The 27,929-nt window shown below is 40.7% G+C and overlaps 1 protein-coding gene across 1 annotated transcript; it reads right to left on the bottom strand.

The window, feature by feature from the left end:
* Window positions 1-1,932: 1,932 nt before the first annotated feature.
* On the bottom strand, window positions 1,933-27,539 carry LOC121386843 (heat shock factor 2-binding protein-like). Its single transcript, XM_041517861.1, has 10 exons — window positions 27,284-27,539; window positions 23,764-23,850; window positions 21,948-22,089; window positions 20,233-20,336; window positions 16,484-16,633; window positions 15,020-15,152; window positions 11,919-12,042; window positions 10,095-10,198; window positions 7,041-7,141; window positions 1,933-2,058 (listed from the first exon to the last, which is right to left on the bottom strand). The coding sequence occupies exons 1-10, from the start codon at window positions 27,320-27,322 to the stop codon at window positions 1,951-1,953; spliced, it is 1,092 nt and encodes a 363-aa protein (XP_041373795.1). The 5' UTR covers window positions 27,323-27,539; the 3' UTR covers window positions 1,933-1,950.
* Window positions 27,540-27,929: the final 390 nt, after the last annotated feature.

Here is a 27,929-nt window from a genome sequence, read left to right as displayed (position 1 = left end):
ATACAAGATACATGATGTCATTATTTGTAAGACGCTAGCTACATTCTGTCACCTTAAAAAAGTGTTTCTAAACTCTTAATTCATAAATAAATATACAAGTTTTGTATTGTTATCGCAAAACTAAAAGTTATTTGTATTTACTGTGCTTCAACAAATGATTTAAAGAGTATTTTCTGAAAACTACTCTGAAATACTGAGTCGGGCTTATGTCACGTGACCTATATTTTTGGTTAGGAAATGTTTTATTTAACGACACACTCAACACATTTTATTTACGGTTATATAGCGTCCGAATATTTTTGGTCAGTAACCGAAAATATAGAGATTTATCTAGTCATCATATCTTTCCAATGTATACAGTGTTCGCTTGATAACAAAGCAGATATCGGACGTCATTAACTAGTTATTCTCTATGTGTATTCTTCAACAAGCTAGGTGAAGCCAGTGAATACGGCTATAATGAACAACTACATGTATGCACCACATTTTGCACACCCAAGTGATAATTCCTCCTGACCACTTGCCTGGCTTGGATTCATGCTGTAGATTTTAAGTCTTTAAAGGGACATTTCTGAGTTTGCTGCAATTTTTAAGATGTTATCGACTGACAGAGACTTTTTAACAACTGTAATTACATATCAAATATATTTTTCTGCATAAAATATTAGTGGCTGTATATTAAACGTGTTTCTGATGGTTCTAATATTTGTACTAGGTTAAATTTCATTTCATTTCCTAAAATATTTTTTTTTCATGCGTACAAAATTATTTTAAGACAAAATCCAATTTGGGCTCCTTACAAATATTAAGATGACCAGAAACACATTGAATATACAGACACTGATATTCTAAAGGGTGTATACTACCAAATCAAATCCCATAGACGACAATAGTAACATATGTGGCTAAAACTCCTACCTGCAACGTATCAACCGACATAAACACCACGGATATAAATACTACCACCCCTTACACTTAAAGTGAATCAGAAAAAAATGGGGGTCAAGCTGCTCGTTTCTGAGATAACGGATAGCGTCTATGACTACCCTAGTTTCGCACGAAATTCGAGTACTTTTTTTTACAGGTACCCCATACATGTTTCAAGCACAAGGCTACTTGACACATTGGTACTAGATGAAATAAAATTGCACATTTTTTTTACCCAGATGAAACTATTATTTTTTACAACCAACACACTCACATTTATAACCAATCACAGGACTTGTGGTGTTCACTTCTCTATCAAAAGTTGGGTGCACCTCGAACTTTGACCCAGCCGGAAGTTATTTGGTTTAGTACTACCTATACAAAAAAATATGTTTAATATGCAAGTTTAATCGTAGAAATATTTTATTAGTCGGAAACATCTTACAATGCAGCAAACTCAGGAATGTCCCTTTAAAATCTCTCACACTTAAAAAGATCTGCCTGACATATTGTATACAACTAGAATTATGTAAATGTTTTAAACTTGACGTGTGAACTGAAAATGGGTTACATGAAATCTGACTTGGCCGAGTGACAGGCGGCGATCGATATTCGATCTATTTTCACAGACCTGTTTCAGTGGAATGACAGGCGACTTAGTTTCCATGGTTACTGTTCATTTGTTACAAAAGAACGACAGGTGACTTGTTTCCATGGTTACAGTGGAACAACTGACCAGTGTGTCTTGTTTCCATGGCAACTGACACTGTTTGCTTCTTAGTGGAATGACAGGTGTGACATGTTTCCATGGTTGCTGTTCACTTGTTACCATGGAACAACTGGTGTGTCTTGTTTCCATGGTAACTGACACCGCTCACTTGCAAGTTACAGTGGAAGGACAGGCATGATTTGTTTCTATGGTTACTGTTCACTGGTTGCAGTGGAAGGACAGGTGTGATTTGTATCCATGGTTACTGTTCACTTGTTTTATTGGAAGGACAGGTGTGTGACGTGTTTCCGTGGTTACTGTTCACTTGTGAGTTGCCTCATGTCCAGGATCAGTTCCAGTGACAGTTCCTGAATCTCTCGGTTGCGACACACTGTCAGCTGTTGTAGAAACGATGTCGGAAGCTGCAACACAAACACAATTGAAATCAATATCGGAAGCTGCAACATAAACACAATTGAAATCGATGTTGAAAGCTGCAACATAAACACAATTGAAATCGATATCAGAAACTGCAACATAAACACAATTGAAATTGATATAGGAAGCTGCAACATAAACACAATTGAAATTGATATTGGAAGCTGCAACATGAACACAATTGAAATCGATATTGGAAGCTGCAACATAAACACAATTGAAATCGATATCGGAAGCTGCAACATAAACACAATACCACTTGGCTACCACTGGCTGGAGCAAGAAATAGCCTAATGGGCCCACCGATGGGGATTGATCCTAGACCACCAACCTCGCGCTTTACCACTTGGCTACCACTGGCTGGAGTGAGAAATAGCCTAATGGGCCCACCGATGGGGATTGATCCTAGACCACCAACCTCGCGCTTTACCACTTGGCTACCACTGGCTGGAGTGAGAAATAGCCTAATGGGCCCACCGATGGGGATTGATCCTAGACCACCAACCTAGCGCTTGACCACTTGGCTACCACTGACTGGAGTGAGAAATAGCCTAATGGGCCCACCGATGGGGATTGATCTTAGACAAACCTCGCACTTTACCACTGGACTACCACTGGCTGGAGCAAGAAATAGCCTAATGGGCCCACCGATGGGGATTGATCCTAGACCACCAACCTCGCCCTTTACCACTTGGCTACCACTGACTGGAGCGAGAAATAGCCTAATGGGCCCACCGATGGGGATTGATCCTAGACCACCAACCTCGCGCTTGACCACTTGGCTACCACTGGCTGGAGTAAGAAATAGCCTAATGGGCCCACCGATGGGGACTGATCCTAGACCACCAACCTAGCGCTTGACCACTTGGCTACCACTGACTGGAGTGAGAAATAGCCTAATGGGCCCACCGATGGGGATTGATCCTAGACCACCAACCTCGCACTTTACCACTTGGCTACCACTGACTGGAGTGAGAAATAGCCTAATGGGCCCACCGATGGGGATTGATCTTAGACAAACCTCGCACTTTACCACTGGACTACCACTGACTGGAGCGAGAAATAGCCTAATGGGCCCACCGATGGGGATTGATCCTAGACCACCAACCTCGCGCTTGACCACTTGGCTACCACTGGCTGGAGTAAGAAATAGCCTAATGGGCCCACCGATGGGGATTGATCCTAGACCACCAACCTCGCGCTTTACCACTGGACTACCACTGGCTGGAGTAAGAAATAGCCTAATGGGCCCACCGATGGGGATTGATCCTAGACCACCAACCTCGCACTTTACCACTTGGCTACCACTGGCTGGAGTGAGAAATAGCCTAATGGGCCCACCGATGGGGACTGATCCTAGACCAACCTTGCGCTTTACCACTTGGCTACCACTGACTGGAGCAAGAAATAGCCTAATGGGCCCACCGATGGGGATTGATCCTAGACCACCAACCTCGCTCTTTACCACTGGGCTACCACTGGCTGGAGTGAGAAATAGCCTAATGGGCCCACCGATGGGGATTGATCCTAGACCACCAACCTCGCGCTTGACCACTTGGCTACCACTGACTGGAGTGAGAAATAGCCTAATGGGCCCACCGATGGGGATTGATCCTAGACCACCAACCTCGCACTTTACCACTGGACTACCACTGGCTGGAGCAAGAAATAGCCTAATGGGCCCACCGATGGGGATTGATCCTAGACCACCAACCTCGCCCTTTACCACTTGGCTACCACTGACTGGAGCGAGAAATAGCCTAATGGGCCCACCGATGGGGATTGATCCTAGACCACCAACCTCGCGCTTGACCACTTGGCTACCACTGGCTGGAGTAAGAAATAGCCTAATGGGCCCACCGATGGGGATTGATCCTAGACCACCAACCTCGCGCTTTACCACTGGACTACCACTGGCTGGAGTAAGAAATAGCCTAATGGGCCCACCGATGGGGATTGATCCTAGACCACCAACCTCGCACTTTACCACTTGGCTACCACTGGCTGGAGTGAGAAATAGCCTAATGGGCCCACCGATGGGGACTGATCCTAGACCAACCTTGCGCTTTACCACTTGGCTACCACTGACTGGAGCAAGAAATAGCCTAATGGGCCCACCGATGGGGATTGATCCTAGACCACCAACCTCGCTCTTTACCACTGGGCTACCACTGGCTGGAGTGAGAAATAGCCTAATGGGCCCACCGATGGGGATTGATCCTAGACCACCAACCTCGCGCTTGACCACTTGGCTACCACTGACTGGAGTGAGAAATAGCCTAATGGGCCCACCGATGGGGATTGATCCTAGACCACCAACCTCGCCCTTTACCACTTGGCTACCACTGACTGGAGCGAGAAATAGCCTAATGGGCCCACCGATGGGGACTGATCCTAGACCACCAACCTCGCGCTTTACCACTTGGCTACCACTGACTGGAGTGAGAAATAGCCTAATGGGCCCACCGATGGGGATTGATCCTAGACCACCAACCTCGCGCTTTACCACTTGGCTACCACTGGCTGGAGTGAGAAATAGCCTAATGGGCCCACCGATGGGGACTGATCCTAGACCAACCTTGCGCTTTACCACTTGGCTACCACTGACTGGAGCAAGAAATAGCCTAATGGGCCCACCGATGGGGATTGATCCTAGACCACCAACCTCGCGCTTTACCACTGGACTACCACTGGCTGGAGCAAGAAATAGCCTAATGGGCCCACCGATGGGGATTGATCCTAGACCACCAACCTCGCGCTTTACCACTTGGCTACCACTGACTGGAGCGAGAAATAGCCTAATGGGCCCACCGATGGGGATTGATCCTAGACCACCAACCTCGCACTTTACCACTTGGCTACCACTGACTGGAGCGAGAAATAGCCTAATGGGCCCACCGATGGGGATTGATCCTAGACCACCAACCTCGCGCTTTACCACTTGGCTACCACTGGCTGGAGTGAGAAATAGCCTAATGGGCCCACCGATGGGGATTGATCTTAGACCAACCTCGCACTTTACCACTGGACTACCACTGGCTGGAGCAAGAAATAGCCTAATGGGCCCACCGATGGGGATTGATCCTAGACCACCAACCTCGCCCTTTACCACTTGGCTACCACTGACTGGAGCGAGAAATAGCCTAATGGGCCCACCGATGGGGATTGATCCTAGACCACCAACCTCGCGCTTGACCACTTGGCTACCACTGACTGGAGTGAGAAATAGCCTAATGGGCCCACCGATGGGGATTGATCCTAGACCACCAACCTCGCGCTTTACCACTTGGCTACCACTGGCTGGAGTGAGAAATAGCCTAATGGGCCCACCGATGGGGACTGATCCTAGACCAACCTTGCGCTTTACCACTTGGCTACCACTGACTGGAGCAAGAAATAGCCTAATGGGCCCACCGATGGGGATTGATCCTAGACCACCAACCTCGCGCTTTACCACTGGACTACCACTGGCTGGAGCAAGAAATAGCCTAATGGGCCCACCGATGGGGATTGATCCTAGACCACCAACCTCGCGCTTTACCACTTGGCTACCACTGACTGGAGCGAGAAATAGCCTAATGGGCCCACCGATGGGGATTGATCCTAGACCACCAACCTCGCACTTTACCACTTGGCTACCACTGACTGGAGCGAGAAATAGCCTAATGGGCCCACCGATGGGGATTGATCCTAGACCACCAACCTCGCACTTTACCACTTGGCTACCACTGACTGGAGCGAGAAATAGCCTAATGGGCCCACCGATGGGGATTGATCCTAGACCACCAACCTCGCGCTTTACCACTTGGCTACCACTGGCTGGAGTGAGAAATAGCCTAATGGGCCCACCGATGGGGATTGATCTTAGACCAACCTCGCACTTTACCACTGGACTACCACTGGCTGGAGCAAGAAATAGCCTAATGGGCCCACCGATGGGGATTGATCTTAGACAAACCTCGCACTTTACCACTGGACTACCACTGGCTGGAGCAAGAAATAGCCTAATGGGCCCACCGATGGGGATTGATCCTAGACCACCAACCTCGCCCTTTACCACTTGGCTACCACTGACTGGAGCGAGAAATAGCCTAATGGGCCCACCGATGGGGATTGATCCTAGACCACCAACCTCGCACTTTACCACTTGGCTACCACTGACTGGAGCGAGAAATAGCCTAATGGGCCCACCAATGGGGATTGATCCTAGACCACCAACCTCGCGCTTTACCACTTGGCTACCACTGGCTGGAGTGAGAAATAGCCTAATGGGCCCACCGATGGGGATTGATCTTAGACCAACCTCGCGCTTTACCACTGGACTACCACTGGCTGGAGCAAGAAATAGCCTAATGGGCCCACCGATGGGGATTGATCCTAGACCACCAACCTCGCCCTTTACCACTGGGCTACCACTGGCTGGAGTGAGAAATAGCCTAATGGGCCCACCGATGGGGATTGATCCTAGACCAACCTCGCGCTTTACCACTTGGCTACCACTGGCTGGAGTAAGAAATAGCCTAATGGGCCCACCGATGGGGATTGATCCTAGACCACCAACCTAGCGCTTGACCACTTGGCTACCACTGACTGGAGTGAGAAATAGCCTAATGGGCCCACCGATGGGGATTGATCCTAGACCACCAACCTAGCGCTTGACCACTTGGCTACCACTGACTGGAGTGAGAAATAGCCTAATGGGCCCACCGATGGGGATTGATCCTAGACCACCAACCTAGCGCTTGACCACTTGGCTACCACTGACTGGAGTGAGAAATAGCCTAATGGGCCCACCAATGGGGATTGATCCTAGACCACCAACCTCGCACTTGACCACTTGGCTACCACTGGCTGGAGTAAGAAATAGCCTAATGGGCCCACCGATGGGGATTGATCTTAGACCAACCTCGCGCTTTACCACTGGACTACCACTGGGCTACGTCCCACCCCAGTGGAGAGTGCTTACCACTTCGTTCAGAGCGTGCAGGATTGCCACGTTCTTCTCATCCGACACGAGCGACAGCAGAACTCGCAGGGTATTCAGTCGGTTCTCTTCATCGGTCTCCTCTAAAATGACAACAATTGTACAGGTCCGCCGTTTTACGAAGCAATCTTAGGGGCTAAGATATACCTTAAGTGGCATTCTCATTATGCAGGGGTGGGAATTGGTGAACTGTAAAAAAAAAAGAGGAAATCTAGAGGGGTCCCGGAAATTCTTGAAATCCTAGGTTAAAATCTGTGCCATCTGACATATTTTGGAGGAAAGAACGATTAAAATGTGAGGAAACGCAATGTTCCATGAGAGGAAAATAGCTGATCTGAGTAGAATTCCCACTGCTGATTATGTGAATACTCACACCGACTTGTCGCATGTGATTGAATAGTACTGTGACCTAACGACTTTAGTCTTATGTGTTCCGAAATTTGTAGGGCTGACAAAAATGTATCTGACAAGTCGGTGTGAATAATTGTATAATGAGAACGCTGCTTTAATTGCATAGGGTAGCTACGCACTTAAGGTGATTTTAGCACCAAGATCGCTTTGTAAAAAAACGAGGCCCTGGAAAGGAAAAAACAGGCTTTTCCTTATAATAAGAGGAATCAGTGGTTATAATTGCAACTTCTATACCAGGATCCATGGTTATAATACTTCAGAAGGAAATGTTTTATTCAACACTCAACACATTTTATTTACAGTTATATGGCGTCAGACATATAGTTAAAGACCACACATATTGAGAGAGGAAACCCGCTGTCGCCACTTAATGGGCTACTCTTTTCGATTAGCAGCAAGGGATCTTTTATATGCACCATCCCACAGACAGGATAGCACATACCACAGCCTTTGATGCACCAGTTGTGATGCACTGGCTGGAACGAGAAATAGCGCAATGGGCCCACTGATGGGGATTGATCCCAAACAGATCACACATCAAGCGAGCGCTTTACCACTGGGCTACACCTCCCTCATAATATCTTAGAGTCTAGATTCAAACCTCTAAAGTAGCCACATGTATACAATTTTATGTGGTGTTGCTGAAGCATTACTGTCTCGGACTCTTATTAGTCTTGAGTTTAAACTCTAAAATTTTAATAAGCATGGGGATTACATTACAGATAAATTATATTTCTGCAATATCAAAAAAAAGAAAAATGTTTTCTTTTATAAGCATGGGGCTATCTAAACCTTACAAATTACATTACAGATAAATTATATTTCTGCAATATCAAAAGAGAAAGAAAAAAGTTTTCTTTTATAAGCATGGGGCTAACTAAGTCTTAGAAATTACATTACAGATAAATTATATTTCTGCAATATCAAAAAAAAGAAAGAAAATCTTTAAAGGGACATAACCTAGTTTTTAAACACTAAGGCATATTTCTTACTATTAGAGCCATTTTTGATAACAGAAATCAAACTTTACTTACATTTTATTGTTTAGATTATCCATTTCCATACATTAGAAGTGTATTTGGTCATCCTCGTGTTTTTAATATCACAAAATGCATTTGTCATATTTTTAAAAATGCATGTGCGTCTGAGAAGTAACAGCTATGGAGTCGAGTTTTAGTCTATTTTTAGAGGATATTTCACCATTTCAAAGTCACAGACTTGTGTTTCACTCAATTGTAACTTTATCTAAATGTGTTACAGGTTTGTAGATTAATTAAACTTAGTGTTAATTTTCACGGGTTGAAACTAGGGTCTGTCTCTTTAACGACACCACTAGAGCACATTGATTCATTAATCATTGGCTATTGGATGTCATTTCATTTTAACTTATTTCCGTGCTTATATCCAATTAAGGTTCAAGCACTATTGAATGCCAAATATTTGGTAATGTACTCTTTGATACACCAGTCGTGGTGCACTGGCTGGAACGAGAAATAGCCCAATGGGCCCACCGATCGCACGTCAAGCGAGCACTTTACCATTGGGCTACGTCCCACACCTACATTACAGATAAATTATATTTCTGCAATATCAAAATTAACTTTAGTTTTAGCACCAGCTTCACACCACAGCTTTAATAGGTCATTTGGAAGGTAAAAGCCCAACATTCTCTCGATCTAACTACCAAAATCAAAATGGGTTTTTTTCTAACAACACCACAAGAGCACACTTATTTATTAATCATTGGCTATTGGATGTTAAACAAGGCTTGGGCAAATCCAGGCCAAATTTTTATGCCTAGTATTTTCTATCACCAAAAACGAATCCGGTGGAATTTTTTGTCTACGGTCACGTTCTATATAACCGGAACTGTAATTTATTCAAAATGGCGGCCAAATTTCGTCATTTGCCATTACATTTTCAGTTTTTAGAGCATATATCCCATGTAAAATAATATATGAGTTTTGGGGGTGTAATAATAAAAACAAAAAATATTCGATGACCCTAAGGTTTACAAATAACCAAAAATGAAAACTGGTGGCTACCTAATCAGCAGAATTTTTTTTTTTTGTGCATTGGTAATACTGACGGGCGGGACATAGCCCAATGGTAAAGCGTTTGCATGATGCGCGGTTGGTCTGGGATCAATCCCCGTCGGTGTGCCCATTGGGCTATTTCTCGTTCCAGCCAGTGCACCACGACTGGTACATCAAATGCCGTGGTATGTGCTATCCTGTCTATGGGATGGTGCATATAAAACATCCCTTGCTGCTAACTGAAAAGAGTAGCCTATGAAATGGCAACAGCGGGTTTCCTCTGGCAATATCTGTGTGGTCCTTAACCATATGTCCGACGCCATATAACCGTCAATAAAATGTGTTAAGTGCGTCGTTAAATAAAACATTTCCTTCCTTCCTGGTAATACTGACATACATGTATAGGCTTCAGAGGTAACACATTTTGCCATTAGCAACAAGGAATCTTTCATACGCAGTTTACCAACAGACAAGGTAGCAGGCATCGAAATTAGCATAGTATCTAGTAACTCATTACAGGTTTTCACAAAATACAGGCCAATAGTTACACTTTTCATTATAATATACTCCCCCCCCATCCACGGCTTACCTTGCAGATGCCACGAAAGCAATCCCATGATTCCTTGCTTTGAACAAATGTACTTCTGTCCCTTTTGGTTGATGCTCAGATTGTAGAGCGTCATCAAAAGAAGGCTGGAGTTACAAAGAACAAAAATATATCATATACATAGCAATGAAATACATAGATCTACAGAAACCATAAAAGTGATATTCAGTGAAAAGTCATATTTTCAATGTATTTTAGTTACAGTGAAAATATAAAAATCATATTTACTTTTTTAAACAAGTGCATGATTAAATTACCTCCCTTGTACATTATTCTGTTTTGATTATTGCGGCCAGTGTCACTTCTTCGTGTTTAAATTTGATGATACCAATGCATTTGAACTTATTTGAAAAATAAAAAAATGAAATTTAAACAATAAAAAAGGGATATGAAGTGCAATTACGATAAAATATCTAAAACAAATTGTATACAGAGCTAAATAAAGATGACACAATGTCCTGTCATTGAATGTAAGTTAAAATTAAACTAATAATATTTATTCAAATTTGTTTTAAAAAGTCAAGGTCAAGTACATTTTCTGGAAAAGTTCCACTGAATATTCTAAAATTATCTGAACTGAATCAGACATTTATGCCATTGTGGATTCTACGTATTTATGTTTATGAAAATGTGTAGGACAATTAACAAGCATTCTCAAAGAACTGCTAAAGCAAAATACATATCCCCTACAGGGCCCCAACAGATTTTTGTATCTTCTAAGTTCACGGTCCATAACTGTGACAAAATGGGTAAATCGCCATGAGTTAAACTTGATCTGTAACAGTACCTGATAAAGCTATATACAAAATTACAGCTTAATATATTCAGGTATTGCAAATACTGAAGTCGGGGGGGGGGGGGGGGGGGGGGCGGGGGTAAATCTCCATGAAAGTGAAACCTGATCTGTAACAGTACATGATAAAGCTATACACAAAATTTCAGTTCACATGGTTCATACAGAAATTTCAAACCTAAATTTAGGGGCTTTTTAGGGTCAATGTAAGTCAAATTTAGGAACTAAAACTTTGCTGTTCACCATTTGCAATGACCTTCGAAATCAACAAAATAATGGGAGTGTTCAAGTGGGCCGTCAGAATCTACAGAGAACTGTCCTACACATTTTCATAAACATAAGTATGTAGAATCCACATAGGCATAAATGTCCGATTCAGTTCAGATAATTTTAGAATATTCCATTTTATTTAGTTTGCACTAAGATTAAAGACTCTTGATTAGTATTTTAGAAACGTGTTTAGTTTTAGAATGACCAATCAAGCGCTCCCCGAAAGTTACGAATAAATCCTTCTATGAACAATACCAAACACTGATGATGTTTTACAAAAGAATCATTAATTGGTATGATTTTGGCATTGTTTATACACCAATGTTCGGGCGAACATAGAGATCAACAAATGAAAGTAGATATCGATGTGTTTTTGGCAATTTATTTAATGTTTCCGGAAGAAGAAAAATGTCTATCGATTTCAGGGCTTATATGGCCCTACTTAGGGTCTTTTGTGAACTTGCCCATAAAATACAGGTGTTTTTTTAGGGCTATATCATCAAAATAGGGATTTTTTTAGAGCAACCCTTCAAATTTAGGGCCTTTTCAAGCGTGTGCGAACCTTGGTGTTCAGTATCTTGTGGCATTGTCAAAAACAACAATCGCAAAAAGACATGTTGAACAGACAGACAGACGGACAGACTGAAACACCGAAAGGTGGAGATGAAACCTATTATCCCCTCCGGTTGGACCGGTAGGGGATTGAAAAACAAAACAACAATAAATAAACGTTGTGCACTCACTTTTTCAGTCGTGCACTTTTCTTCAGTGGTGCTTCTGTTAGGAAGGACACAAACGTGTCTATAAGATGTCGGCCATTTTCATTACTAACCAAGAAATCGCGTCCGAAAGCTGAAGCCGCCACATCTATCAAGCAAAATTTCAAATATTACAGTCAGTTTGCGTTGTTTAACGAAACCACTACAGCACAATGATTTATTAATCATCGGCAAACATTTGGTATTTTAGACATATAGTGTTAGAGGAAACCTGCTACATTTTTCCATTAGTAGCAAGGGATCTTTTATATGCACCATCCATCCTACAAACAGGATAGCACATACAACGGCCTTTGACATACCAGTCATGGTGCACTGGCTGGAACGAGAAATAGCCCAATGGGCCCACCGACGGGAATCGATCCTACACCGACTGCACATCAGGTGAGCTCATTACCACAGGGCGTTCTGCCCCCACTGTAATATTATGTACAGTAGAAGTTCTTCGCTCTGTTCCTGGTGTAAACTTACTGGTTATCACCCCACACAAGGCGAGGATAACTTACTGGTTATCACCCCACACAAGGCGAGGATAACTTACTGGTTATCACCAGACACAAGGCGAGGATAACTTACTGGTTATCACCCCACACAAGGCGAGGATATCATACTGGTTATCACCCCACACAAGGCGAGGATAACTTACTGGTTATCACCCCACACAAGGTGAGGATAACATACTGGTTATCACCCCACACAAGGCGAGAGTAACTTACTGGTTATCACCCCACACAAGGCGAGGATAACATACTGGTTATCACCCCACACCAGGCGAGAGTAACTTACTGGTTATCACCCCACACAAGGCGAGGATAACTTACTGGTTATCACCCCACACAAGGCGAGGATAACATACTGGTTATCACCCCACACAAGGCGAGGATATCATACTGGTTATCACCCCCACACAAGGCGAGGATATCATACTGGTTATCACCCCACACAAGGCGAGGATAACATACTGGTTATCACGCCCACATAAGGCGAGGATAACATACTGGTTATCACCCCACACAAGGCAAGGATATCTTACTGGTTATCACCCCACACAAAGCGAGGATAAAGCTGAGTTCTTCGCTCTGTTCCTGGTGTAAACTTACTGGTTATCACCCCACATAAGGCGAGGATAACTTACTGGTTATCACCAGACACAAGGCGATGATAACTTACTGGTTATCACCCCACACAAGGCGAGGATAACTTACTGGTTATCAGCCCACACAAGGCGAGGATAACTTACTGGTTATCAGCCCACACAAGGCGAGGATAACTTACTGGTTATCACCCCACACAAGGCGAGGATATCTTACTGGTTATCACCCCACACAGGGCAACGATAACTTACTGGTTATCACCCCAAACAGGGCAACGATAACTTACTGGTTATCATCCCACACAAGGCGAGGATCACTTACTGGTTATCACCCCACACAAGGCGAGAGTAACTTACTGGTTATCACCCCACACAAGGCGAAGATAACTTACTGGTTATCACCCCACACAAGGCGAGGATAACTTACTGGTTATCGCCCCACACAAGGCGAGGATAACTTACTGGTTATCGCCCCACACAAGGCGAGGATAACTTACTGGTTATCGCCCCACACAAGGCGAGGATAACTTACTGGTTATCACCCCACACAAGGCGAGGATATCTTACTGGTTATCACCCCACACAGGGCAACGATAACTTACTGGTTATCACCCCACACAGGGCAACGATAACTTACTGGTTATCACCCCACACAAGGTGAGGATCACTTACTGGTTATCACCCCACACAAAGCGAGGATAACTTACTGGTTATCATCCCACACAAGGCGAGAGTAACTTACTGGTTATCACCCCACACAAGGCGAGGATAACTTACTGGTTATCACCCCACACAAGGCGAGGATAACTTACTGGTTATCACCCCACACAAGGCGAGGATAACTTACTGGTTATCACCCCACACAAGGCGAGGATAACTTACTGGTTATCACCCCACACAAGGTGAGGATAACTTACTACTGGTTATCACCCCACACAAGGCGAGGATAACTTACTACTGGTTATCACCCCACACAAGGCGAGGATAACTGACTGGTTATCACCCCACACAAGGCGAAGATAACTTACTGGTTATCACCCCACACAAGGTGAGGATAACTTACTGGTTATCGCCCCACACAAGGCGAGGATATCTTACTGGTTATCACCCCACACAGGGCAACGATAACTTACTGGTTATCACCCCACACAGGGCAACGATAACTTACTGGTTATCACCCCACACAAGGTGAGGATCACTTACTGGTTATCACCCAACACGTGGAGAGGATAACTTACTGGTCATCACCCCACAAAAGGCGAGGATAACTTACTGGTTATCACCTCACGCAAGGCGAGGATAACTTAATGGTTATCACCCCACACAAGGCGAGGATAACATACAGGTTATCACCCCACACAAGGTGAGGATAACTTACTGGTTATCACCCCACAAGGTGAGGATAACTTACTGGTTATCACCCCACACACACAAGGCGAGGATAACTCACTGTTTATCACCCCACACAAGGCGAGGATAACTTACTGGTTATCGCCCCACACAAGGCGAGGATAACTTACTGGTTATCATGCCACACAAGGCGAGGATAACTTACTGGTTATCACCCCACACAAGGCGAGGATAACTTACTGGTTATCACCCCACACAAGGCGAGGATAAAGCTGAGTTCTTCGCTCTGTTCCTGGTGAAAACTTACTGGTTATCGCCCCACACAAGGCGAGGATAACTTACTGGTTATCGCCCCACACAGGGTGAGGATAACTTACTGGTTATCGCCCCACACAAGGCAAGGATAACTTACTGGTTATCGCCCCACACAAGGCAAGGATAACTTACTGGTTATCGCCCCACACAAGGCAAGGATAACTTACTGGTTATCACCTCACACAAGGCGAGGATAACTTACTGGTTATCGCCCCACACAGGGTGAGGATAACTTACTGGTTATCGCCCCACACAAGGCAAGGATAACTTACTGGTTATCGCCCCACACAAGGCAAGGATAACTTACTGGTTATCACCCCACACAAGGCGAGGATAAAGCTGAGTTCTTCGCTCTGTTCTTGGGGCCAGTCCTCCTTGTATGCCGAGACGTAACTCTCCAGCGTGCTGCTCACAATACACAGAAACTCATCCACCTTCGTCTGCACACAAAGGAAAGGAATGTGTACCGACACCTCAGCACATTATTAAAGTACATCTATTTGGTGTCTAACATGGATATTTCAACATCTGGCTGAGAGAGATGGGAAGCAGGCTATCGCTACACAGGCTACTGCAAAAAACAGTCTTAAGAGATCTTTTATATACACTTTCTTAAAGACAGGATAATATATACCACAGCCTTTGATGTACAAGAAATATTCTAATGGGCCCACCAACGGGGATCGATCCCAGACTGGCCACATATAGAGATGGGGCAGTAGAGTAGCTGAGATATGATGGTAAAGAGACAAATCAATCAAAAGAATTTAATCTTATGACTTGACCGATTACTAGCTCTTATTACTAAGCTTGGGTCAAAATGTTTTTGTAAGGGCCTCAGTAAACCTCAGTCCTCACAAAAATCATTTTGTCCCTCGGGTTGGAATAGCCTTATTTATACCTCACAATGGTGATAGATTCTATTAACTTAAACAATAAAACATAAGTAATGACTGATTTCAGTGATCATAAACGGCTCTAACAGTGAAAAATATGCCTTAGTGTTTAAAAACTAGGGTATATCCCTTTAAAACAACCTGAAATCTATTTCTGGATATTCACAACTTTTCAGCAGCTGTTTATAACACTATTGCTCTAAAACAATATGTCACTGCAGTTATAAGAGACAACCAAACCTGTCACACCCAAAATAGTGAGACATGAAGTCTCGCATGCTCTCCAAAGTGGCCAGGCTGATGGGATATGGCAGGTATGTGCAGCATGGATAGCCACAAAAGACAAGCACCTAAAGCGGTTGGAGAGACAAGAACTGGGATGTGGAGGTGAACAGTGAAAGAAGTTGAAATATAGGAGCTGGCAGATCGTGAAGAAATGACGTGGAAGCAAAAAGAGAGAAAGGAAAGGGAGCAGTGGAATGAAAAAAAAAATAATAATAAAGCTTTGCTTGCTTAAGGCCTTAAAAAAATAAGGTTTTTTTTCTGGTTTCCCGACCTACCCTAGAATTTTATGTAGCAACCCTGAAATTTTGTTTAAGCAAAACTAAAAATGTAAAAAATAATAAATCATGATCCCTGATTTTTTTTTCAATCAGCAAACTAGATTGGGAACACCTCAGCTGACTACGCTTTCTCGATTTTGATTTGATTTAAAAAAATATTAATTAAAAAATAATAATAATAAAATAAAATAAAAAAATGTTTAAGTGTTCCTACCTATCTATGTTTTTTCAATGATGAAACTTGAAACACACATATTTTGTTTATTAATTTATTTTTTTCACACATTTTTTTTTTTTTTGTGTGCTGCTTACCCCGACTAATATTGCCTGTATGCTCTCCTCACAGCGTGAGACTCTCCACAGCAGTGTGCAGCACGCAGACCCGAGACTGGAGCAGAAGTCAGACTGCTGGCTTAACTGCTCAGACAGCTCCTGAAGGTCACACCGAAGTTGAAGATTTTCCTGCATACAAAGAAATTTTTTATTTAACGACGCACTCAACACATTTTATTTATGGTTATATGGCGTCAGACATATGGTTAAGGACCACACAGATATTGAGAGAGGAAACCCGCTGTCACCACTTCATAGGCTACTCTTTTCGATTAGTAGCAAGGGATCTTTTATATGCACCATCCCACAGACAGGATAGTACATACTCCTTAACCATATGTCTGACGCCATATAACCGTAAATAAAATGAGCTGAGTGTGTCGTTAAATAAAACATTTCCTTCCTTCTTTTACATTCATTACAATTAAACGTCATCCCATTGGTCCAGTCATAGCAATGCGAGTTTGTTCATGTCTTGTTGAACGTAAAAATAACGTCTTCAGGGAACGTCATATCTGATGATGTCACTTTATATTAGTAGTTTGTCTTACTGAGCACTGATTAAAAAAGCAAAACAATAATTCAAAATAAAATATGCACTTTTAGTGTTATTATTAGTAAGTATGTTTGAAATTTAATTATAAGTATTGTCTGCTATTTCTTTTACGTTCATCTGGGTATGAACAAAAAAAATCTTCTGTGAGATCGGCTTCGCTTTGTGGATGATTTTTTTTTCTTCCTTGATCCTTAACCTTTAGACTACTGGATTAATTTTTAACAAAAACCATGTTGACTGGGTACAAGTTTATAATTTTTACTCACTGTATTCATTTGAATGTTTTATAAATACATAAAATAAAATTCATATTCGAATCGGTAAATATTATTTTTGTGAATTTTTCTAAATTTTATGACATTTTAGATCAGTTATTGTTGATTGAAATTAGGCAAAAAATTGAAAAAGTTGCATTTACTTATGGGCATTTGTGGCCAGCTGTCCAGTATTTATGTCCATTATTCCCAATAACAATGGCTTTCTGACCAGAATGTTTTTAAAACCCGAACTACGATTCATATCCCAATACAACTTTGCAAAAGATTTTTTTTTTTTTCATACCCTGATGAACGTAAAAGAAATAACAGACAATACTAATAATAATACAAAAAGTTCATACTTTATTTTGAATTATTTTTGGTCCATAAACAATAACGCTCAATAAAACAATTTGCCCATACAAAATGATGTCATCAGATATGACGTTCCCTGACAACGTAATTTTTACGTTCATCGAGAAATGAATAAACGGGGAGTTGCTATGTCTGGACCAATGGGATGATGTTATGTTGTAATGAATGTAGATGGCGTTATGTGATGAATGTAACGGAAATTTATTTATTTTCGTTTCTATTTTGGCCAACTGTTTTCCTTTTCTTTTCTTCAGACCTTGTCATTTAAGGGGATCTATCACCAAACCTGTCAACCCTCCCGGATTCCGCGGGAGTCTCCCGGTATTTGATCAAATCTCCTTTCACCTGTGCGGGAGACAGTTTCTCCTGTTAAATGACATTTTTGTAAGCATAAAAAAAAATCGATCCTCTTTTGTCAAAATAACATAAGGGAAGTAACTCTACCTTTTTTTTCTCATTCGGAAAATGTCGACTACTTTCGTTTTCTGAGAATGTAACAGGCCGAATTGTCCCGACTGTTTAACCTTTGCCGAAGTGAGAATTGTGGGATAGCCTATTTATATTGTTAAAAAAGCACATGGAGTTTATAAAATGACGTGTTATTATAATGTTTGTTGTCATCGTAATGGCTACGAAGCGTGTTGCCGCTAATTCAACAGGCTGTGTATTGACATTCAGTGTTGCATAAAACAAAACAAAAAAATATCCAATTTAGTTCTAATAACACCTCTGAATTGTAAAATGTCTTCCCACTGGATTACATAATGCAACTATGACGAATCGTAACTGCCAGACTCGAGTTGACAGCGATACACACGATGCATGTTAAAATCACATGTCACAGCAAGACAACGAAAATACCAATTAGCTGTATAAACATACTTGTGTCAGTTAATTTTGTATGTTTGTGCAGTAAAATGTTGGTTATAAGGGTACTCTTCAAGAAATTATTTTTGTACAATTAAAAAATGTTGTGTTTGACATTGACATAAAGCTACTCACGGAAATGGGTATAATTCCGGTATATTTCACACGATGTCCGTAATGAGGTTTTACTTATGATTAATGAAAATACAATGTTTATTGCATCATTATAATGATTTTAAATAAGTACCACGCCACCGTTCCTCATTATAGTAAAAACTGAATATTAATTTATAAGATTTATATAAATTTGTCTTTGGTACTTAGGTACACTAACCACAAATGATAATGTAACGCAACCTGTAAGGCTGTAAGTGTAATACCGTAAATGTACTAATTAAATTTTTTATCTCTTGTTCATGTTCTTAACATTTTTGGATAAAATATTTTTTTTTTTTTAAATATGTATTAAATCATAATATTTAAACTTTAAAAAAAAAAAAAAAATGTTTTTAATTTTTTTTTTTTTTTTTAAATGCCAAGATCTAAGGTTAAGAAGTATATATGACATTATATAGTATTCATATAACTTATTGTAATAATGTTTTTTTAAATCTTGCGATTTTGGGTTAAATTGTGTGAATTTAAAAAATCTCCTGCTTTTTGACAAAATCTCCTGCTTTTTCAACACACACCTCCTGCTTTCTCTTGACTAAAGGTTGACAGGTCTGTCTATCACTCTTGCTCCCTTTCCCTCCCCCAAAACTAGTTTAAGCAGAGTGATTTTTAGCTCCTCTTAGTAATGTGAATTTATATTGTACCAATATGGTAATGTGTTAAATGGCTCCCCATAATTTAAGTTGGGGTAGCAATTAGTGGAAGGAAGGAAGGAAATGTTTTATTTAATAACGCACTCAACACATTTTATTTTTACAGTTATATGGCGTCAGATATATGGTTAAGGACCACACAGATATTGAGGGAGGAAACCCGCTGTCACCACTTCATGGGCTACTCTTTTCGATTAGCAGCAAGGGATCTTTTATATACACCATCCTACAGACAGGATAGTACATACTACGGCCTTTGTTACACCAGTTGTGGAGCACTGGCTGGAACGAGAAATAGCCCAATGGGTCCACCGACTGGGATCGATCCTAGAATGCTTTACCACTAGGCTATGTCCGGCCCCTATACTCTTCTCAAGGTTTTTTTTTTTTTCATGGCGAGGTCTGTTTTACGTTAAACCACACCGGAATTATCAAATAACCCACTGAAATGGAGACTGGTATGAGGCATAGGTTTAACAGGCATCGAAATAAGCATTGTGTCTCGTAACCCATTTACAGGTTACCACAAAATATAGCCTGGTAACCTATAGGTTACCACGACTATATAGACCGTTTTCCGGTACTTCTACGTTTAAATTAAATGTTCTTGCAAACTACTCGACACATATCTAGTTGACGCTGCTAAAACGCGGACGTTCTGAAATTGTATCTGAAACGCGGAAGTCCGGAATTGCATTGCCTGATTTACGTTTGGAAACGAAACTACTGTTCGTTGAAATTTTGTTGAGAACAAAACACCGTTGTTTTTACTTTTCTTACACGTGGTAACCTCCCGGTAACCTGAACGACCGTTCTCGACTTATTTCGATGCCTGGTTTAAGTTACCTTTTTCTCTTTCTGGCAATCACTGATCGACGCCTCAAACTTCGACTTCCACATCTGACATTCACTCTTCAGTTGATCATTGGATTTCTTCAATACCGCTATTTCTGAAATCAAATAGTTACTATCATCAGTGTCTTTTAAAACCGCTATTTCTGAAATTAGATATTTATTATCATCAGTGTCTTTTAAAACTGCTATTTCTGAAATCAGATATTTACTATCATCAGTGTCATTTAAAACTGCTATTTCATCAATCGCCCATTCCGTCTTATAAATATCATAGAAAGCATTAACATATTTAAGTAGCATATTTTGTTTAGATACTATTGTTTAAATATGTACTTTGTAAGGCAGCGACCACGGCTCCCCAACCTGTCCACTGCCTATGTTCTGGAGGCAATAAATCTTTTAAAAAATATATAATGAATCTTGAGTTGTCCAAAGATTTCTTTAAAACCCGAGAGGGATCTAGCTCAGTTGGTAGAGCGCATGCTAGATGTGAATCATCTCAATGGACCCATTCTCGTCCTGGTTTTCCCGTCCCAACCTGTGCAACACGACTGGTATATCAAAGGCTGTGGGAAAGTGAATTTAAGAGATCCCTTGCTACTAGTGGAAAAAATTTGCACGTTTCCCCGAGGTTAAAAATAAAACATTTGCGGACATCAAATAGACAACAACACCTAAAAATTCCATATGGTTATGTCCATTGTAAACTGAATTGTTTTTCTACGGAACTAACTGTATATTTGGTATTTCTTGAACAAAACACCTGCCTACAATCTAACTGCAGACCCTTGAACCGTCAACTTGTCTTAAGTTCCTTTCCAATGACGTCAATAGCTTTCCGGGTGTTATTTTCATTTGATCCCCCCCCCCAAAAAATATAATTAACCAATCACAATACAGAACACACTTGCCATAAGTTTACAGTTATTATTCGCCAGCACCTGGACTCCTGCCTAAACACCCAACTGGTACATTACCTTCTTCCTTTGCAGCAAACTGTGTGATCGTAGTCACGTAATTGTTGTTAATAATTACCATTCGCGAGCTCTCAAGACTCCTGAAGACATAACTGGTACATTTACCTTCTTCCTTTGCAGCAAACTGTGTGATCATAGTCACGTAATTGTTGTTAATAATTACCATTCGTGAGCTCTAACACTCCTGAAGACATAACTGGTACATTTACCTTCTTCCTTTGCAGTAAACTGTGTGATCGTAGTCACGGGCAATTGTTGTTAATAATTACCATTCGTGAGCTCTAACACTCCTGAAGACATAACCAGTACATTTACCTTCTTCTTTTGCAGTAAACTGTGTGATTGTAGTCACGTAATTGTTGTTAATAATTACCATTCGCGAGCTGTAATACTCCTGAAGACATAACTGGTACATTTACCTTCTTCTTTTGCAGCAAACTGTGTGATTGTAGTCACGTAATTGTTGTTAATAATTACCATTCGCAAGCTCTCAATACTCCTGAAGACATAACTGGTACATTACCTTCTTCCTTTGTAGCAAACTCTGTGATTGTAGTCACGTAATTGTTGTTAATAATTACCATTCGCGAGCTGTAAGACTCCTGAAGACATAACTGGTACATTTACCTTCTTCCTTTGTAGCAAACTGTGTGATCATAGTCACGTAAGTGTTGTTAATAATTATCATTCGCGAGCTCTTGACTCCGGAAGACATAACTGGTACATTACCTTCTTCCTTTGCAGGAAACTGTGTGATTGTAGTCACGTAATTGTTGTTGATAATTTTCGGCAGGTTCGCCTTCAATTGTGATGCCTCCGTGGCGAGTTGTGACATGTCATCTTTGTGAACCATCATGCAGTCCTTCCAGTTCTGTAAATCAAGTGTTCTCGTCTTTAATTATAGAATAAAATAAATATTATTTACATAAACGTACTAGACAGAAGAGGAAGGGGGGTGGACAACTGCCCCACTCCCCATGGCTGGAGCAAATCCTTAAACTCGGGCGAAAAAGATAGTGATATTCGGGCAAAATACTTTTTCACCCCATGTATTTCCATCATTCTATCCACAGTATTAGTTGTACTCCATGTATTGATTAATTTGCAACCCTATATAGCCATTTGGCATAATGCTTAATATGAATAAGGGGCGAAACATAGCCCAATGGTAAAGCATTTGCTTGATGCATGGTTGGTTTAGGATTGATCCCTGTCAGTGGGCCCATTGGGCTATTTCTCATTCCAGCCAGTGCACCACGACTTTGATATACCAGTGGTGGTGCACTGGCTGAAACGAGAAATAGCGGAATGGGCCCACCGACGTGGATCGATCCCAGACCGACTGCGCATCGAGCGAGCGCTTTACCAATGGGCTACGTCCCGCCCCAACATTAATAATATGCATGCAAATCATATAAGCTTTTATCCATTCTTGTTTTCTGAATCATTTTTTTTTTTTAATTTCTTTTGTTTAACAACACCACTAGAGCACATTGATTAATTCATCATCAGCTATTGGATGTCAAACATTGTATGTTAGCTATAATTACTGTGCAAATATAACATTATGAGAAAAATTATATATACTTTCTTTCTTTAAAAAAAAAAATTAAAAAAAATTAAATACAAAAATATGAATCTATTTTAATGGCATTGTTAACTATTATAGAGTTTATATAATCCTTCCCAACTCCAATGTACATAATAGATTGTACTTTGTATACAGTTATCAGACAGGAAACCCGCTACATTTTTCCATTAGTAGCAAGATATATCTGTTGCAGGGTACAATATTTAAAAATGTTAGGTAACCAGAAGTCAGTTCACGTGAGTTTTACTTAGGTAACCTATTGTTCAGTTACGTGAATATAGTTCTTGTAACCGATGTGTTACATCATCTACCTAATCCTAAAACACTTGAACTACGGTTCTGTGCTACATTGGTGGTTCAAATATATTTGAAAACATAAACTGATTGTCACTTTCATTGCTGATATATGGTACTTTTAATTTTAGAATGCAGTTGTTCACCACGTAACCTGTTGGCGGTTCTCGTGCTTTTAAAGTTGCAAACAGAACAACGGTTCTTGTGAAATACTGTCCCCTGCTGTTGGGTAAAGAAGAAGAAAGAAGTTTGTTTTATTTAACGACGCCACTAGAGCACACTGATTTTTTATCTTATCATCGGCTATTGGACGTCAAACATATGGTCATTCTGACACTGTTTTTTTAGAGGAAACCCGCTGTCGCCACATAGGCTACACTTTTACGACAGGCAGCAAGGGATCTTTTATTTGTCCTTCCCACAGGCAGGATATTACAAACCATGGCCTTTGTTGAACCAGTTATGGATCACTGGTTGGTGCAAGTGGTTTACACCTACCCATTAAGCCTTGTGGAGCACTCACTCAGGGTTTGGAGTCGGTATCTGGATTAAAAATCCCATGCCTCGACTGGGATCCAAACCCAGTACCTACTAGCCTGTAGACCGATGGCCTAACCACGACGCCACCGAGGCCGGTTGCTGTTAGGTAATAACACAAACCTGCTCATTCTTCAAAACACACTGGAGTTTCTGCCACTCATTCAACAGGCTGTTGTAATTTTCTCTCACTTCTTTCAGCTGACCAGCCTGAAAAACAGGAAAAAGAAGGAAGAAATTGGGCATTTATCCACGCATTCTGTGGGTCTGAACGTACATGTATAGGCTCCTTCCCAAAAGAAAGTGGCACTGAAAAAACTCCCAATTTCTATACTAAAAATTCCCAATATAATATACAGTTAATTGTATCTAAAGTTGTAATAAATTAATCAGGGCTCGAAACTCGTCAAAAAATATGGTGGCCCAAAAAATAATAATGGATGTTGGCAAGATTTTAATGTGGCATACAAATATGAATAGTGGCTCATATGTTATAGCTCTAAAGAAGATCGCCCACATAATATTATTTGGGCGACTAACACCATCATTTTTTTAATATTTAAGTCGCCCAAACGGAACACTGATCGCATTTACTTGTGCTACTTTGCCCAATCTCATCAAACAGGCCGTTTCGAGCCCTGTTAATATAAGTGGTACAGTCTGAAAAACATTTTCGTTGTGCTAATTTGCCCAATATCCTGGATAAATCTCTGTAAATGTTTTGTCAATGATGCTCTAAACATATTTACGGTCATATAACATTGGATATGAGATGATGAGCAGGAGTGCAGAAAGTATTCGCTCGCTCACCAAATATAAGTAAAAATTCTGATGGACGAGTTAAAAAATATAACTACCAGTCCGATGGGCAATCAGTCTTTTTCTCACCAACTGTAAATTTATTTATGTTTTTTGTTTCTTTTATTTTGGTGATGATGATGATAACTAGTTTAACGTGCCCATATACCACTAGGGTTTCGAACACGCCCATCCAGAGTCCAACCTCCGATAACATCGGTGGCCTGACTCGGGATGGAAGGGGGGGGGAGGGGGGTTGAAAATGAGCAGAATTTTGAAAATAGCAATTAGTAAAAAAGTTAATAAAATAAATAAAATTTAAAAAAATGTTACAAGCCAAAAATAAAAAGAATTGACTGCTCGGCCGAATATTTATATAATTTGGAGCATTTTAGAAGGACAGTCCAAAATTAAATAAAAGAAAGAAGAGAGGATTGGACTATTTAATAATATAAAAAAAAAACGAAGTAATTTCGACTTAAAATTTTGAACGCAGATCTAAAAGTTTAAAGTCCGATCGATATGTCCACGCGAGTGGCCTCGTTAAGGCCGTTTGGGTGCACAGCTTAAAGGGACAAGATGGGTTGCATCCCGTCAAGAAAACCCCTAGATTGACAGTCAATAGACGTTGAAGGTGTAGTGCTGTGCTGAAATACAGATCTTGAGAAGCCGGATCCGTCTGAACGAGAGTATCAGACTAGGGTATAGTCCAGTCGTCATGGGTTGGTATAGTGGTGCGGACGGGTCCGACTCCAGAGGATACGAGATGGTATCACTATAAAGCAAGGTAAAGTCTAGAAAAAGAGTAGTAGGGGCCGACCCCGCTTCCTATTTGTTCTTAAGAGTGGGGCGGTCAATCTTCCAGTGCTGCTAGGACAGGCTCGGACATGTAGAGACTAAACTCGAACAACCGTGGCGTTCTGCAGAATGGCCATCATACAAGTCACGACAAAAACAAGTCGACAGTCAGACGGAGAAATGACGTGGAGGCAAGGAATCTCGCTAAAAAAGAATCCAACCAGGTGGTGCAGACTGTCGAAACGAGAAGCGTTCCAACGTTCAATCAGTCCCAATGGCCGCATACATCCCAGTAGAAAACTTCATTTCGCTGACAAAAACAACGAAATGAAGGACCCCCAAGTCGAGCACACGAAAGCATGTGCAGTGTGCACAAGCGAAACAAACACGTCTTACCACGTGGAGCTCCAGACTGGGAATCTTTTATTTTGGGGTTTTTTGTTGGGGTTTTTTACATTGAATCCGCAACTCCGCATCAGCCATGCCAGAATTCAAACAAACGGTTCAGAATGATGACGAAATAGTTGAATACACAACAATACATGTACCGCATTTCCGACTTCGCAGTTCCAACTGCGCAGGTGCGACATTCTGGAAACGGATTATAGCAAAAAGAGAACCATGCCAAAATGGCCCCAAACAAACACAAAACCAAACTGGACAAAACGGAACCACAATCTGTGGCTATATATGACTTAAACAGAAACAATTTTTTATAAATGTATGGTTAAAATGACATTACAAGTTGTGAATGATGATATCGTCAATAAAACAACAGCTATATTATTTATTACTTTATAACACCGTTTTCCCCAATACACTGAAATGCTGTTATTGCTATAAAAACAAAAGTATAAAAAAAAAAGGTACCATTTTTGCCAATACATTTACATACAGTACCAATATAGCCAAATATGTTCTGTTTGGGCTAACGAAAATGATTCCGTTTTGATAGTGGTTCCGATTTAGCCTCATTCCCCAGAAACAGAGCCGCTCAAAGGTCAATAGTTCCTAAAATATTATTTGTTTGCGTATGCGCCGGTGTGTTTTGAATAGATTCTTCGGTTAAATACTTGTGGGATGTCACTTGAATTTTATAAATCTATATGAAAGAAATGTGAAAAAGTTAGTCTTTACAAGAATATAATTTTTTTTATTGATTTGCCAATCAAGGTTTGGGGTTTGATTTTGTTCGTTTGCCACATGATGTTGATCACTTACAAAGTGTCTTTAATAATGTTTTTGTCATTAAATATATATACTGCTCTATAGGCTGGTGAACTAGTAGAAATTCTGGCGGGCTGTCTCACATACAGTACAATATGTACCCAGGGTTTAAATTAAGTTGTTGTTCACCAAATAGCCAAATGCGATTTAAAGTTGAATTAATTTGGCGAAGATATGTCATTACCAATTCGAGAACAGTGTGTCATTTGTATGTGTACAGCTTTTTTTTTTTAATTAAAAAAACCCTAAAAGACCAAAATTGCCACAACTATAGTCCTTTCATACCAGCCTCCCCTGAACATTGTTTTTTGTAAATAAGTTCAGTTTGATTGAGTAAGAAAAAAAAGTGTTTTGGAAATAAATAAAAAAAACACTATTATTGTAATTTGCAATTTAGAAAACACTTAGCTCAGAAATAAATAACTTGTAGTAAATACCATACCCATAGCAAGAAAATTGTGTTCCCTTTGGGAAGGACTGGTTAGGAGTTGAAAAGGTTTTAAAAGTTAACACTGCATTTCATGTCCTCTGACAAATTTTAAATACCAGTTAAGTTTACCGTCATCTAATGATCTATCTCACTTTGTTCAAGAGTTTTCAACGCCAATTTGATGGAAGGAAGGAAGGAAATGTTTTATTCAACGACGCACTCAACACATTTTATTTACGGTTAAATATGGCGTCAAACATAAGGACCACACAGATATATAGAAAGGAAATCCCGCTATCGCCACTTCTGGGGCTACTCTTTTTTATTATGGAAGTTTGAAGTTCAAGGCAACACCACGATATCTTAAATAAGTCAAATGCTAAATATTACCATCTTTGAAATTTCGTAACTATTTGAGTCGTTCTCCATTATGACTATATATGCATCACAATGTGACAGCTAGATTTCTAATTGTTTGTTTTCCAATTACTCAAATGTTCAGCAACTTTTCGATCACAAGTGCGAAAGTTTGGAAACTACTCTTCTTGACGTCTGGGGATAGCCAATATAGAGTTATTTCCCTTAACTAATGATTTTTTTTATAAAGCGATTTCTGCAAACTTTTACAAGATCTTTCTAGCCACTAACAAACTAACCACTAACCCACTGTCCTGGACAAACAGACCAAATAACTGAGGAATGTGTCCAGGACAGCGTGTTTGAACCTTAATTGGCTATCGGATAAACAAAAATAAGTTGAAATTAAAGGCACAGACCCAAAATAATAAAATATAAGTATTGTTTTGGAAATAAACAAAAAAAAACAAAAAAAAAAAAAACTATATTCATGTGCAATTTAGAAATCAGTCGACTCAGAAATAAATAGCTTGTAGTAAATTCCATCGTATGAAAAAAGGCGTTCCCTGTGAGAAGAACTAATTATTTTTTATAGCCGACTGGAGGCTAAGCTTCCTCCTCCAATATAAATAAAGATTATTTCATGGGTGTCCATTACGTTAAGATACCATTTATCTTA

The sequence above is a fragment of the Gigantopelta aegis genome, chromosome 12, assembly GCF_016097555.1.
Source record: "Gigantopelta aegis isolate Gae_Host chromosome 12, Gae_host_genome, whole genome shotgun sequence".
Lineage (NCBI taxonomy): Eukaryota > Metazoa > Mollusca > Gastropoda > Neomphalida > Peltospiridae > Gigantopelta > Gigantopelta aegis.
Note: the sequence above shows the minus strand (reverse complement) of the source record. Positions and strands in the feature narration are given on the sequence as shown.